Source organism: Narcine bancroftii, chromosome 7 (genome assembly GCF_036971445.1).
Source record: "Narcine bancroftii isolate sNarBan1 chromosome 7, sNarBan1.hap1, whole genome shotgun sequence".
Taxonomy (NCBI): domain Eukaryota; kingdom Metazoa; phylum Chordata; class Chondrichthyes; order Torpediniformes; family Narcinidae; genus Narcine; species Narcine bancroftii.
Window position 1 is genome coordinate 207,072,613 of NC_091475.1, and position 16,167 is coordinate 207,088,779.

General features: G+C 48.9%; 1 protein-coding gene across 4 annotated transcripts in view; it reads right to left on the minus strand.

Annotated features, from left to right (window-relative positions):
- myo7aa (myosin VIIAa) overlaps window positions 1-16,167 on the minus strand; it is a 268,383-nt gene that overhangs the window by 42,069 nt on the left and 210,147 nt on the right. For all 4 annotated transcript variants that reach the window (XM_069892099.1, XM_069892100.1, XM_069892096.1 and 1 more), the window contains 8 exons: window positions 15,719-15,836; window positions 14,987-15,113; window positions 12,193-12,362; window positions 10,418-10,608; window positions 8,927-9,051; window positions 8,650-8,807; window positions 6,652-6,805; window positions 1,981-2,136 (listed from right to left, as the gene is read on the minus strand). In XM_069892099.1, coding sequence (XP_069748200.1) covers window positions 1,981-2,136; window positions 6,652-6,805; window positions 8,650-8,807; window positions 8,927-9,051; window positions 10,418-10,608; window positions 12,193-12,362; window positions 14,987-15,113; window positions 15,719-15,836 — 1,199 coding nt within the window. The remainder of the gene's footprint in view (window positions 1-1,980; window positions 2,137-6,651; window positions 6,806-8,649; window positions 8,808-8,926; window positions 9,052-10,417; window positions 10,609-12,192; window positions 12,363-14,986; window positions 15,114-15,718; window positions 15,837-16,167) is intronic.

Genomic DNA, 16,167 nt, shown 5'->3' on the forward strand with positions numbered 1-16,167 from the left:
TGCTTGCATTGCGGGGGTGGGGGGGGGGGTGGTGTGGGGGAGGGATGTTGTGCGTAAATAAAGTTCATTGTTTTGGCACTAACAAGTGTCCAGGATTGCCACCCTTTTAATGTGTTCTCCCACTACAAGGGTCAGATAACTTGAACTGCTCATCCATCTGTCAGCGCAGTCATCCTTCAAGTGCTGCACCAGGGCCACGAGTCTCCATTACCTGGACTTGACCTTCCCAACAGTTGAAGCGTCATCTGTTATTCCAGGGATTAACCCGGGCCAGACACCAAGGCAATCCTCCCTGATCCTTCAAAGCAGTGATACAGGATCTCTTAAAAACTTCGAATGAGGAGGTTGTGCAGAGGACTGAGCCAGAAACTCCTGGGATCGGCGATAAGGCCATCTCCATTCCATCTTGTATTTGAAAGCAGGATACTTTGGCACAGATCAGAAGGGCTGAAGAGCTGGTAGGGTATTGGACAGAAGGTATGGGGAGGTGGAGAGGGAGTTAGAGAGAAAGCCAACTCATGGGGAGGAAGGTCAGAGAGAAAAATAATAATGGGAGTTGGTGAACAAGAGATGGAAGCCAAAGAATTGGATAGAGGTGGGGCTTACCTAAAATTAGAAAAATTCATGCTGCTGTGGTAAATTCTGTCCAGGAGGAATGTGTTGTCCTCAAGTTTGTGTTTGACCTCGCGAAGGCAATGGATGAGGCTGTGGACAACCATGTCTATGTGGGGATGGTGATGAAAATTGAAATGTTTGGCTGCTGAACTCTCAACCCTTGGCCTCCAGATTCAAGTGTTGGGTGAAACAGTCATCAAATGTGTGTTCAGATTTACTGATGGAGTGGAGGCCATATTGAGTACCTTCAATGCAGTGGATAAGGTCATTTTCAAGGGATGTCAGAGCTGGGGTTTGGGTTACAAGTCAATTAAAATGGCCAGACAATGTAAGAAGCAATTCAGAAGGCATTTTTATTAATAAAAATATAGAATATAAAATCAGGGAAGTCACACCGAACCTTTATAAAACACTGGTCCAACTTCGAATGGGGATATTGTGTTCATTTCTGGTTGTCATATTATAGAAAGGATATTAAGGCATTAGAGAGGGTCCAGCACATTTGCAATAATGGTTCCTAAGGCGAGGGGATGAGAGTTACAAGGATAAATTTGAGCAGTGAGTCTCAAACTTTTTTTTACCCAGCTGTATGGTCTGCCTGGCTTTATTGGGTGGGGCATTAGGTGCACAAGTCAGTTGCGAGTGACTTGCTAAAATGGGCTGAATGGCCTAATTTTTCTCCTACGTTTTATTGCTCGGGGCTGGAAGGATCCTAAGTGATCGGGACCTGTAAGGAGTTTGTACATTCTCCCTGTGTCTGCGTGGGTTTTCTCCGGGGGCTCCAGTTTCCTCCCACTGTTTGAAATGTACCGGGGGTGTAGATTGGGCGGCATGGGCTCGTGGGCCAAAATGGCCTGTTACTGTGCTGTATGTCTAAACTAAATTACTTAAAATTAAAGCTGGAACAGGATACAGAATGCTCTATCGGGGCTGAATGGCCTAGTCCTGTCCTTTTTTTTAAAATATAAAATGTTTCTATGCCATACCTTTTATTCTGTGGGGAAAGGTGGAGGGAGAATTCAGGATGGGAGGGGAGAGGAAGGTGGGGAGAAGTGGAGTGGGCGAGCAGGAGGGAGCAAGAGACGAGAGGACAACTTTACTGCGTAACGGTTAGGGGAATGCCATTGCAGCGCCAGTAACCTGGGTTCAAAACTAGCGCAGTCTGCAAGAGTTTGTGTGTTCTCTCCCTAGCTGCGTGGGTTTCCTCTGGGTGCTCCGGTTTCCTCTCATGCTCCAAAGGTGTATGGGGCTAATTGGTCACGTAGGTGTAACAGTGTGGCGCCAGTCGCTTGGGTTCGTTACCGTCCAGTATCTCAAAATGTAGCAATACAAATGCCAGAAGAGGGTTGGAAGAAGTCCGCTTACCGGAGTGCCTTCTGGAGCCGGTGCATGCAGTCAGCAGCGAGCAGGTGGCTTTTCCGGGACTGCAGGAACCTCTGGACGTGAGGCAGGAGCACGTTGCTCGGAGGGAAGATACCGGTGCACAACCAGAGCAACTCCCAACCTTTCTCCTCACTGTACCTGGTGGGACAACAGCACCAAGGCATCAGCTGGCCAGATGATGGAATGGGGCTTCGGTGAGGCAAATGGTGTGAGGGGAAAGAAGGTTGTCAAGACAATCTGCGCCAGAGCCTGGATCAGCAGGTGCGAGTATGGCTCTCCCAAGTCCACACCAGAGGAGGTGCCACACTGCTGGTGTGGACCCGGGAGAGGAGGGAGACACAACCCTGCTCTGAAGGGTTGAACCGCTGGTCCTAATGCCGGTGGCTCCGTACAGCTGTTGAATGGCCGATTAGAGGAGCCGACGGTGTTTTTTTAAACTAAAATCTTGCGACCGCAGTTCTGTGCCCAAGATGGCGGCCACGAGGGCTTTCAGATGCTGGGGAGCAGAGGATTGGTGTAGGGCACCACAAATAGGGATAACACCCTATGTTGAGAAGGCGAAGCAGAGGAGATGAGCCTACAGGTCGGCGGCAACAACGAGGGGTTCAGTGGCTGACAGACCTACACAGGCTGTGGGCGAATCGCGGTCAGGGGACCCACACGGGCTGCGGGCCACTGGGGACTGGCTCATGGGAACCAGGTGTCGGAATGGGTGTTTGAGAGGGTGCTGAAGGCAGGAAGGTGTCCTGAAGGGCGTCAGACGCCAAAGGCTTCCTGATCATGTTTAGATCCAGAGCTCGGGGTGCCGATGGATTGAACAGGAGTCTGTGCGGCTGAGGGAGCACTGGGGGCACATCCACGGACACCTAGTAGCCACTTTTCCACTGGCACCCTGTCCCGGGAATTTACTGGGACAGGGACCAGTGGAAAAGGAACACAGTCCGAACGCCAGTGTCAAATGACTTCATTTTACATTGGAGATTAACCACCTCGACCCCCTACTCCAGTCCCCAGCATCAGCTGACAAAACCAGTGGAAAAGGGACAGCAGAAAGTCGCCCGTTTCCAGTGGAAGGTAGAACACTCCGATCCCCAGGGATGAGTATGTTCAGTGGAAAAACAATCAGTGTCCCAGTTAAGGGGGACCCAGTGGAAATGGCACAAAAGGCTTCCTATCCAGGGACACTACACGGCCAGTTAACTGGGATGCTGGTGGAAAAGGGGCTAGTGACTCTCTTTTGTTTCTCTTTCTCTCTTAATGTGCCGGACAACACTAATGGCGACTCTGTCTGCCTCAAGGCGGGCAGAAGGAAATTTCATATATTGTTCTGCATTATTACATTACAATAAATGGATCTTGAACCTGTTGTGGCCTAGTCCTTTTAGAACTTCAAGCAGGCAAGACAACCTCTGCAGCCCTCCCAGATAAAGGAGCAAGAAGAATCCTCCTTAGGCCAGTTGGGTTTCAGTATGGAAAACATTTCAGCCAGGTTGTTGCAGGATTAACAGAGACCAATGTGGCCCAGTGCAGGCCATTCAGCCCAGGATGTTGTGCCAACTTGTATGAACCTACTCAACAATCTTCTAAGGCTTCCTTCCCCCAAGGCCATAACCATCTATTTTTCTTGCATCCAAGCGCCTGTCTCTTTTAAATGTCCTGAATGTTCCAGCCTCCATCAGCACCCCTGGCAATGCATTCCAGACACCCACCACTCTCTGTGTAAAAGAAAAATTACCCCTAACATCTTCCCTAAACTTTCCTCCCCTCACCTTGAACAGATTGTTTTGCTACTGTCATCCTGGGGATAAAGGCGTTGGCTGTCTGCCCTATCTATGCTTCTCAAAATCTCTATCAAGTCACCTCTCGTCCTGCCTTATAAGGCGCGTTCTCTAATCCAGGCATCATCCTGGTAAATCTTCTCTGCAACCTCTCCAAAGGTTCCACATCCTTCCTGTAATGTTGCGACTTGAACTGAATACAATATTCCAAGTGTGGACTAACCAGAGTTACAAAAAAAAAGTGGTACCTCCATCTTATTGGCACATTGGCCCCTTTGTTCCTTGCTTCTCATTCACCTCTCCAGCTGCCCCCTCAATGAGAAGCATCTCAGCTATTCTTGGTCAGCGCAAGTGCCTTATCCGTGCCCAAAGGTCGATGAGAGAGTATCAACAGAACACCATCTCTGATTCAGTGGAAATATTCAAAACTCTTCATGGACATCCTCTCCACCCGCTTGTCATAATGCTGGTCGTTAAGACCATAAAAATAGCAGAGAGATCTCTGGGGTTTCCCTCCCCCCCCCTCCAAATTGATGTGATCTATCGGGTCTGTTGTCTGAAGTCATTGATGACTTCAGCTAACGATCTTCCACACTACACACAGCATCTTTCAGCTGCTCCTGTTGGGGAAGAGATACAGGAGGATCAGATCTACCGCCACCAGGCCGAGGAACAGCTTCTTCCCATGGGCAATGAGAATGTTGAACGACCAAAGGAACTATTCACACTGACCTTCCCAGACTCTCATATTCATTGAGCTCTCCACTGGCCACCGTGACAGAGGTGCACCAAAGAAAAGGTACAAGGACTGCCTAAAGAAATCTCTTGGTGCCTGCCACATTGACCACCGCCAGTGGGCTGATATCGCCTCAAACCGTGCATCTTGGCGTCTCACAGTTTGGCGAGCAGCAACCTCCTTTGAAGAAGACCGCAGAGCCCACCTCACTGACAAAAGGCAAAGGAGGAAAAACCCAACACCCAACCCCAACCAACCAATTTTCCCCTGCAGCCGCTGCAACCGTGTCTGCCTGTCCCGCATCGGACTTGTCAGCCACAAACGAGCCTGCAGCTGACGTGGACTTTTACCCCCTCCATAAATCTTCGTCCGTGAAGCCAAGCCAAAGAAAAGATTTATTTGCATATAAGAATCCTGCAGATGTATTGTTTGCCTGTATGTGTGTCCTGTCTGGCTGTGTGTCTCACTGGAGAACACTGTTTTGTTAGGTTGTGCTTATGCAATCAGATGATAGTAAACTTGATTCAACTTAAAAAAGAAAGTCTGGTGGGGTCGAGTGCAATACATAACCATGCTGAAGAAACTCAGCAGGTTCACGTAGCGTCCATAGGAAGTAAAGGGTAATCAACATTTTGGGCCTGGGCCTTTCATTCATCTGCTCCACTTGAAGAACCCAGGCCCAAAATCTTGGTTACCTTTTACTTCCGATGTATGCTGCGTGACCTGCTGAGTTTCTCCAGCGCGTCTGTGCATCAGATGGACTGGCACCATTGTCAGTAACCCTGCACTTCCTCTTACAAAATGGAGCAGGCAATAATGTACCTGGTGCTCCCATGGAGGTCACTTGGCCCAGCTCGCCCAGACTGGCATTTATACTCAAGTTGAGCATCCTTTTGATTTTCCTTAGCCCCAATGCCCCCCTCCTCCCCCAATGACCTTTCTCCTCCCTTAGGCATCCAGTTTCCCCTTCAATGCATCTGTACTAATCATTCCATCCAATATATAGCCGTAGAAGTTCATTCATCTGAGATTGCAGGGTAACAGAAGTATTCAACATGGAGCGAAACATTAAAGTCTACAGGCACTGTGAATATAGTAAAAAACACAGAAATGCTGAAGAAACTCAGCCGGTCTCACAGCGTCCATCAGAGGTGAAGATATATCAACTAACATTTCAGGCCTGAGCCGTCCCTCAAGGTGTGAGCAAAATGCAGGTAGGCACCTAAATTAAAAGGTGTTGGGGGTGGGGGGAGCACAGGACAACAGGTGGACATGGGAAGACAGGAGAGGAAGGGTGAAGATTGATCAGGGAGGAGGGGGGTGGCTCTGTGAATGCAGGGCTGGAGGAAAGGAGATAGAGGGATAGGGAAAGAGAGAGATGGGAGGGGAATTGGAGGAAAGAAGACAGAGGGAAAGGAGACCCAACGGAAATCGGAGAAGTCGATGTTAACTCCAGACAGAATGCAAGATGTTGAACTCAGTCCTTTGGGATTCAAATCAACCAAGAAATGGAGGTCAACACAGACAGCCCTACTCCATGCGTTTATGACACATAGCAGGTCAAAGTTCTTTGCTGATACACTTCTAACTCGAGGAAAGGCAATTAGCGGAGATGTGCAAACAGTGAAGGGGGGGAAGGCTTCGATAGGGTGGGCAAAGGGCCAAACAAAGGGTTTCAGTAGGGGACACTCAACAGGGGATTCAAGACAAACTCGCTCACCTCGTGTCTGGCAAGGACGAGGAACTCACCAATCAAGGGGATAAGCAATGACACAAATAACAGAAGAGGAGGGAGAAGGAAAGGGCCACACTAGTATATTCAGAGGGAAGGCTTGAGATACCGACTGAGACCAGAATCTGTGGCCCAAGGAAGCAGTAGGGGCCTTCCTCATTCAACGTATTTAGGGCACAGAGAGATCTTTGAACCAGGTCTCTGGTGAAAATGTATAGGAGAAGAGGAGTCCAGGGGGAAGCTCAGCCATGAGGTTATCGAAGAGCAGAACAGGGTTGACAGGTCAGATGGTCTCCCCCCCCCCCCCCCCCACCCCCGGAGTGGACTGAATGGGATGAGTGGCCTGCTTTGCGAGTTCAGATCACTCTCTTTCCGAAAGGGTGCAGTCCATTTGGTTTGGATCTTACTTCACGTGGTTATCGGTGAGCTGCTTCAGGATCTGGCAGTAGATCTCATCCTTCATCAACTCCCCCTTCAAGGCACCTTCAAATATCTGGTCTGTCAGTTCGTTCACGGAGCGCGTTCGTTTGGAGGGGTAGTCCCCCATGTACTTCATGACGGGTGCTGGCCGTGAGTCAAGGCAACAAACACCACACAGACTTAGCTATTAATTAACACAATCCCTCAAGAGGACGTTGCAACTGATGAGCTTTTCCATCACAGATGATGATTCACCGTCCATTTAGAATTGTTCCATTTACATTACAGGTCAAAATGAATGGGTTGATGCAGGAACATTCAGAGACAACACAAAGGAACAGGCCTTTTAAGCCAACGAGTCTATCAATCACCCCTACAGATCCTAAAACAAACTTTTCGACTCCTACCAGTCACTTGGAGTTCACCTCTTGATAGGAGGTTATCTCTATGGCTAATTTTGGTTCCCAGGAAGAGGTCTTCTACTCCAGGACATTCAAGGTAGACTCTTTCTTCAAGAAAAGTGCCCCGTCAATGATCTAGACTGTAACTACATCTCCTCTCACCCCCCCATGGAACTAAATCAGCCCTCGCTTTCCACCCCATCAGCCTCCACGTCACACTCTGACACTTGCCATCCCACCGCCAACCACAACTTCCCCTCTTCACCTCTTTTTGCAGTCTTTTCTGCTGCAGCCCTAGAACTCGTCTTGGGCACCTCCCCTCCCCCCCCCCCCCCCACCAAATCCAGGGCCACAAACAGGCTTTACGGATAAGACAGAGCTTTACATGCACATCGCCCGCTGCAGCTGACATATTCAAAGTGGCCTCCATCACCGGTGAGACTGAAGGAAAATTGGCTGCCTATTTTGCTGAACAGCCACCCTGTTTGGGTCCCAGCTAGAACTCCCGGTTGCCCACTAATTTTAATTTCCCTCACCATTCCCACAAAGACGTGCCTGTCCTCAGCCCTCATGCACATCCAGGACAATGGCAAATGCAAATTCAAGGAACCTCACTTCATATTCCTCATGGACAGCCTTCAATCCATGACACGAAGATTGAATATTCGCAGTGACGGATAACTTCACCTCTACCTGATGCCACTGTCTCAATCTCTTGTTTACTTGGTTCCATTCTTGCCCACCCCACCCCTGTGGTCTCTTCCTCCATCTGTATCCCCACCACCTCCCCCCCCCAACATGGCTAGGGTGGTCGTTAGTACAACGCTGTTACAGCCCCAGTGACTGGGGTTTGAATCTGGCGCTGCCCGCAAGCAGTTGGCACGTTCTCCCCGTGTCTGCCCGGCTGTCCTGGTTTTCTCCCACTGATCAAAAACGTACCAGGGTTTGTAGGTCAATTGGGCAGCTAAAAAGGGGGCCTTTCCTGTGCTGTATGTCTAAATTGAAAAATGTACTTCTCTCCAATAACCTATCACCTTAGCCCCTCCCCAGCTTCTCCCCTTTTTTTTAGGAACATGATATGCCCCTTCCTCTTCTCGTCCTGATGAAAAGTTTCTCAACCCAAATTATCAGCAGACTATTTCTACCCATGGATGCTGCCTGACCTGCTGAGCTCCTTCAGCTTCTCTTTAGCTCAGGATTCCAGCTTCTGCAGTTCCCGTTTCTTTACATTAATCAGACAAAAAAAATTCTCCCCACAATTCTTATCAACTCCCCACCTACAAGGCAACAACACACTCGGGGACATTTTACATCAGCCAATTAAAACCCACGTCCTTGGGACGTAGGAGGAGACCTGTGCAGTTGGAGGTCGATGGGGGGAAGGTGTAAATTCCACGCGTCCGGCACCCGTGGTCAGGATTGTCAGAGTCGCTGGCGTTGATAGGCAGCTTCCCGCTAATTGCGCCACCATCTTTGGATCTTCAACAGGCTGGGGAACCCAGGCAATGCTGACCACGGGAATGTTAGCATTCCTTCCACGTACAGGGTTTTACTTGACCCCCCCTTGGAAACGCGAAAGGATATCGACAAATCCCAGGCAAGATTCCTGCGAGAGCTCCTCGTTGCCCTGCAACTTCTTCAGAAGGGGTTGTTTGATTGGCTCCCGGGTACAAGACCACAGTTTGTCCTTCCCGCGGTTCTTGGTGATCATCACTCTACTCAAGGTGTGCTTTGGAGGAGGCCTGGAGATGGGGAGAGTGACAAACATTTTACAAAGTACGTTGATTAAAATTAAAAATTCCATCGCAGGCCCCCTCTGGGCCCACGCCCTATGCTCCCGCTGGCTGTTTTAGTTACCCACCTGAAGTAATCGTACGAGAACTCCTCCAGCGTATAAAGTTTCACGTTCTCCTCCAGCTCTCCGATGGACAGTTGGGATGTCCTGATTGCTTCTTGTCTCTGACCTGGTGTCATGGTAACCAAGCACTGCAAGGCAAGACGGGAAGAAGTTACTTTTAATCACCATTGTCTGGGAGATAATTCAGAGCTTTTTGCCATGAAACAGATGATTCAGCCAATGACACCCTTTCTCCCCCATCCACACCGTTTACATCCTATGGATGCTGTGTAACCTGCTGAATTTCTCCAACACATTTACATATAGCAATAACCCCATTTGTCTGCATAAGGACCTCATCATCCCACCCCTTTCCCCTTTAATGGGGGGGGGGTCTCATCCTCCCATGCCTCTCCCCTTTAATGGGGGGCCTCATTCACCCACACCTCAACTCTTTAAAGGGGGTCTCATCCTTCCACCCCTCACCCCTTTAATGGGGGTCTCATCCTCCCACGGCTCGCCCCTGTATTAGGGGTCTCATCCTCCCATGCCTCACCCCTTTAATGGGGTCATCCTCCCACGCTTCGCCCCTTTAATGTGGTCTCATCCTCCCATGGCTCTCCCCTGTATTGGGGGTCTCATCCTCCCATGCCTCGCCCCTTTAATGGGGGTCTCATCCTCCCATGCCTCGCCCCTTTAATGGGGGTCTCATCCTCCCATGCCTCGCCCCTTTAATAGGAGTCTCATTCTCCCACGCCTTGCCCTTTTAATGGGGGTCTCATCCACACCCCGCCCCTTTAATGGGGTCTCATCCTTCCACGCCTCGCCCCTTGAATGGGGGTCTCATCTTCCCACCCCTCGCCCCTTTAATAGGGGTCTCATCCTACCACCCCTTACCCGTTTAATAGGAACCTCACCCTGCTACGCCTCGCCCTTTAAGTGTTTATCTAAATGCCACGTAAACATAGTAAAGACAACTGATTCCATCACCTCCTCTGGCAGTAGACAGCAACCCATGCAAAACAACTTGCCTCTCGGATCTCCTGCCTCTCACCTCATCGTGGGCTGAAGGGTCTGTTCGGTGCTGCAATGTTATATGTCAAAGTACCAGTCAAGACTGATCAGGTTGGTTAATATGTTTTAAATTTAGACCTACAGCACGGAAACAGGCCATTTCGGCCCACGAGTCCCTGTCGCCCAATTTACACCCAATTAACCTTCCACCCCCAGTACAGTTTGAATGGTGGGAGGAAACCAGAGCCCCTGGGGAAATCCCACACAGCCGCGGTGAGAACATACAAACTCGCAGGATTTGAACCAAGGTCTAATCCCCTGTTCCCTGTAAAGGCGTCGCACTAACCGTTGCACCAATCGTGTTATTTATTATAGTTTTTAAATTGACTTTAATGTATAGTTTTTTTCAGGTGCAGTAAGCAAGAATGTTGCTGCACGTATACACTGTACAATATGTGTGACAATAAACTCGTTCTCATTAATGCATCGGCCCAAGCTCACCACAATCTCAGCTGCTGGCTTGGTAACCGTTGGCAACACGTAGACGCATTCGGTTGGGAAGTCGCCCTTTTGCTTGGTCCTCTCATTTATCCCATGTGCCCAGCCACAGTTCATCACTTGCTCGCCGGTGTCATGATCCAGGATGATGAGGTCCCCCTTCGTGAAGCTGAGGAAGGTCAAGTCATCGCCAACTGCGGTAAAGAACAGTGCGGTCAGTAACCCGCCCAACTGGGCAGGCTCGGAGGCCTTACCCCACCGGTGGAGAAACAAAATTATGGAAAGATGCTTGAGGAACTTAACAAATCATGCAACGATATATCACCGTTTCAGGCCTGAGCCCTTGTTCAAGGTGTGAGCAAAAAGAAGGCAGGCACCTGAATTAAAACGCTGGGGGAGGAGGGAAGAAGGGGCAGGGGTAAATGAACAGCCCATAATTGGATATACTGTAGCTAGGAAGACAGGAGAAGAAATGTGGGAATTGATCGGAGGAAGAGGTGAACGCGAAGTTGCTGGAAAGGAGACATAAGCCGCTTTCAGGTGGCCAGAATACCCCAATGTAAAGCCGCCTAAAATACCTGAATGCAGCTGTTGGGAGGCCACCTGAAAGCGGAGAACCATGATCTCAAGGAGTACTTACCCAACCCTCCTTGGGTAGGTGCACTCTCCGCTTCCAAGCACTCCCCCTAGGCACCTGAAAGCGGGCGGGACTACGGCCACAGTCGACAGGAGCTGGCGTTTGCTCCGCAGCACCTCTCCCCGCTGCTGACCTTTCAGGTGCCAGAACAGCACCTTCAACGCTGCCACCTGAATGTCGCTTTTCCCACACCCGCAGCTGGCTCCAGAGCCGCATTCTCCTAGCTATTCCACCTGAAAGTGACTATAGGTAGAGGGTGGCGATACAACCACTACACTGGCCACACTCCTAACGGCCTACTGCAGGGGGCAATCACTGTACCCACAGGCTCCACGTTGTTGCAATCACAAAGGCAGCTTGCCAGCAGCTATACATAGTGAGGTGTTTGAAGAGATTCTGTACGTCACCAAAGACTTTCATAAACTTCTACAGGTGTGCCTTGGAGAGCATTCAGGCTGTTTACACCACTGCCTAGTATGAAGGCACCAACTCTCAGGACAAGAATAAACTCCAGAGGGTTGCAAATACGACCTGCGACATTACAGGCACCAGACTTCACTCCATCGAGGACATCGGCATGTGTGGAGTCTTAAAAAAGCAGCCTCTATCCTCAAAGATTCCCCACCACCCAGTCCCTGTTCACTCTGCTACCACTGGGGAAAAGGAACCTAAAGGCGAGCACTCAGCGGCACAAGGACGGCTTCTTCCCCGCTGTCACCAAATTTCTGAAAGGACAATGAACCATATTGATTCTCCCTCCTTTTCTCCTATTTTCTTGCACTATTTGTTTTCGAAATGAAATTTATAGTAATAAATGCCGGTGTAAAGCATCTAATTTTGTGACATGTACATGACAATAAATTCTGATCCTGACCAACAAACTGTATGGTTTTAACATGACAACCTAGTTCTTGTTACTTGATGCGCTGATTGATGAAGGCGAGTGAACCACGCACTTCATGTGGAGCTGGGGGAAACACAGGCAAGAACGTTCATGGAGTGCGTGACCAGAGTGGGTAGATGATCTCCTGGCTCAGGTCAAGGCCCCCAGTGGCCACGCATGCAGGAACCCTGGGAACCTCCCAACTCCCATCGCCAGCTCGGTGCTATCGGTCACCCCAACTGGTCCCGTGACACCCACCAGGGCTCAGGTTATCCTGCAGGGCGACGACAAACTTCGACCTCATCCTCAGCCCTTCAAGAAAGGTCACCACCAGGTCACGGATGTCCTCTGCGTTGTTGGAGGTGAAGGTGTATTCGTCCCCTTTGATGGTTGCCAGAGTGAAGCTCTGCCCTTGCATTTTGCCACCTCTGCAATTAATTTTAAAAAAATCTCAGGAACGCTATCATCTCCCTCAAATACCGGGAGTCTTGCATAATCATTACATAGAAATTTACAGCACAGTACAGGCTCTTTGGCCCACGATGTTATGCTGACCGATATAAACCTACTCCTCAGCAGTCTAAACTATTTCAACCACACAACCATAACCCTCTATTTTACTTCCACCCATGTGCCTGTCCAAGTGTCTTTTAAAAGTCCCTATTGTACCAGCCTCCACCACTACCCCCAGTAATGCATTCCAGGCACCCACAACTCTCTGCGCAAATTGTTTCCCATAAACCTTCCTCCACTCACCTTCCACAGATAGCCTCTTGTATTTGCTACTGTCACCCTGGGGATAAAAGGTGCTGGGTGTCCACCCTACCTATTACTGCTTATAATCCTGCACATCTTATTTAGTCACCTCTCTCACTTCAACGTTAACATTTCAAATTTACTGTCAGAGTACATACACGACATCACATACAACCCTGAGATTTTTTTTTTCTGTGGGCAAGGCAGAATTTCGACTAGTCTGAAGTGCACAAATCTGTGTTCAAGAAAAGATATGCGTACAAAAGAGAGAAATGTAAACAAACTGTACGAATATAAATTAAAAAAATTATGTGACCCTAAGTCCCAGCTCTGTCAGCCTTGCTTCATAAGATATGCTGTCCATTCCAGGAAACATCCTGGTAAATCTCCTCTGCACCCTCTCTAAAGCGTCCACATCCTTCCTGTAATGAAGTGACCAGAACTGAATATTCTACATGTGATCTAACCAGAGTTTTATAGAGCAGTGACATTACTTCTTGACCCTTGAATTCAATCCCCTGACCAATGAAGCCCAACACACCATAACACCTTCTAAACGACTATCAACCTGCATGTCAACCTTGAGGGATTTATGAACTTGTACCCCAAGATCCCTTTGTTCCTCTGCATTGTTAAGGACCCTGCCATTGACCACGTACTCTGCCCTCAGGATTGACCTTCCTAAATGCATCACTTCACGCTTATCTGGATTGAACTCGATCCGTCACTTCTCTGCATCCTGTCATTATTCTACTGTCACCTACAAAGTCCCCCCACAGTACAACCTTATGATCGGCAAACATTAAAGACAAATTAGGGTAGTGGTTGACACAACATTATCACAGCGCCAGCGACCCAGGTTCAAATCTGCTGCTGTCTGTAAGGTGTTTGCACATTCTCCTCATGTCTGTGTGAGTTTCCTTTGGATTTCCTCCTGCGTTCTGAAGATGCACATGGTTAATTGGACAATTGGGCAGAAAAGCTCGTGTGCCAGAAGGGCCTGTCATCGTGCCACCTCTAAAATTAAAAAAAGCACAATTTCCACCAACATCCATGGGTGAGTTTCCTGCGTGACAGGAGCTGGGCTCATGGGTTTCTTCATGTCCCACTTTGCAAGGAATACATGAAGGACAATTCCAGAGGTATGGTTGGTCCTGCCTTTTGGGACATTTGGCTTTTGATAGTTGAACGCTGTCTCCATCCTGCACTCCCTCAATACGGAGCCCCGAGGGTCTGCATCTTGGATCTGGGCAGCCTTCATGTCTTTTAGGTGACCAAAAGGTCGCTCGACCGACCAGCGAGTTGAAGGCAAAGGACCACATGCAAGAATTTTGATCCAAGTGACCTTGTACTAAGTTGCATATCCCCCCGCAGCAGTTAACAGCACCTTGATTGTGAACCCCGCTTCAAAATCTCCTAGGGTGGCCCAGTTAGTGTACTGGTTAGCGCAACGTCTTTACTGCGCCGGCGATCAGGACTGGGGTTTGAATTCCACACTGTCTGTAAGGAGTTTGTACGTTCTGTGTGGGTTTTCCCCAAGGGCTCCGGTTTCCTCCCACTGTTCAAAGTGCACCGGGGCTTGCCAGCTTCTCGTGGTTCCAGTCCCAGTTGCTTCTGCTGGCTGTAACACTGTAGATGTGTGTGTGTGTGTGTGTGTGTGTGTGTGTGTGTGTGTGTGTGTGTGTGTGTGTGTCTCTCTCTCTCTCTCTCTGAGAGAAAGCCTGTTTGACTCTCTCTGCTTGCAAAACCACATGACCCATTTAAAACATCTCCAGACAATCTGCAGCTCCAACAAGATCTTTCATCTGTTGCCTTTTGTAAACAACAGTCCATTAGTGAAGTCTCTTGAGCACTCTTCAAAGCTCTTTCAAAAACTGTGGAGCTGATATGTCCAGCATGGGGCAGAGCTCCAGTGTTTTAAATAAGATCTGTTTTAAAGTGTTTGTATGTTAATTACTCTAACAAACATTTCCCAATTTATCTCCTAAAAAACATCATTATATTCTGTCACAAGAGAGTGAGGCAGAATCAGGAGTACCCGGAGGAAACTCATGCAGACACGGTGAGACCTTACGAACTACTTACAGACAGTGGTGGATTTGAACCTGGGTCATTGGCACTGTAGTAGGATTGTGCTAACCACGCAGTGATATGTTAGCTCCAGTCTCTTCTCTGTTAACCCTGAAGTCTTTCCCAATGCCCCATTCCAGTTTCCCACCCAATGGATGGAAAAAAAGAATTAAAAATGATAAAGCCAAAACGTTGCTCAATCACAGGGTTCTTTCATGGTGCTTACCTGCTGCTGGTAACAGCAGTGATCTCTGGGAAGGAAAGCTCCAGAAGGACCTGCTCCTGTTCATCGACAAAGTAAACACCAGTCCAGTTGACAGCGACAATTACATCATTCTTTGGGAGGCTTGGCCCTGGGAGGGAGTGAAGGCAGTGATTAAATGGACTTCTCTGTCATGCTGATGGGTCTGTGCCTCAGGGATCCCATTGCACCCACGACAATAAACTAGTGGCTGGTGTGAACGGAAGTGTCGCGGAGTCAGCATATTACAGTACATTAACAGGCCCTTCAGCCTAACTCACCCATGCTGGCCCAAGCCCGTCCCATTAACCTTCATTTGGCCCACGTCCTTCTCGAGGGGCAGCACGGTTAGCGTAATGCTGTTACATCACCAGCAACTGGGACTGGAGATCAAATCTCGCACTGTCTGTACATTCTCCCTGTGAATGTGTGGGTTTCCTCCGGCTGCTCCGGTTTCCTCCCACCCTTCAAAATGTACTGGAGGTTGTAGGTCAATTGGGTGTAATTGGGGCAGCAGGGGCTCATGGGTCAAAAGGGCCTGTTATCACGCAATATGTCTAAATTTAACCTTCCCGATCCGTGTACATGGTCTAAATGTATTTTAAATGTTGCAATTGTCCCCGTCTCTACCATTTCCTCTGGGGGTTCATTCCACAAAGCCACCACCCACAATGCCCCGATAAATATCAATAAACCCTTCAGTTATTGAAAGCAAACCTGAGAACTTGAAGGCCTCGTAGAAACGTGAAAATAACAAGGGCCACTTGTAACGTGCAAAGTCCACCACCTCCTCCTTTACCTTCTGAGGGTCGATTCTCTTCTGAGTGTACACGCCCTAACGAGGCAAAAGGCAGGAGTTAAACAAGCTGTACATGGGAAACAAAGGTCACGCACTCCACGGAAGATAGTGGTGTTACAGGAGCGTGTCAAGGTCCCAGATGCTCCCAGAAAAATTCTCGGGTAAGAGATGTAGGGGGATCAGAGCCAGAACCACCAGGCTGAGAAACAGCTTCATCCCACGGGCAGTGAGAGGGCTTTTCCTTTTCTCAATATTTTTATTAACATTGAAATTTCACATCCAAAAATACAGAGTGCACATGGATATATCTTAATATTCAAAAGGATACATTATACTTAAATCATATCACTTCATCCAAGATACCCCA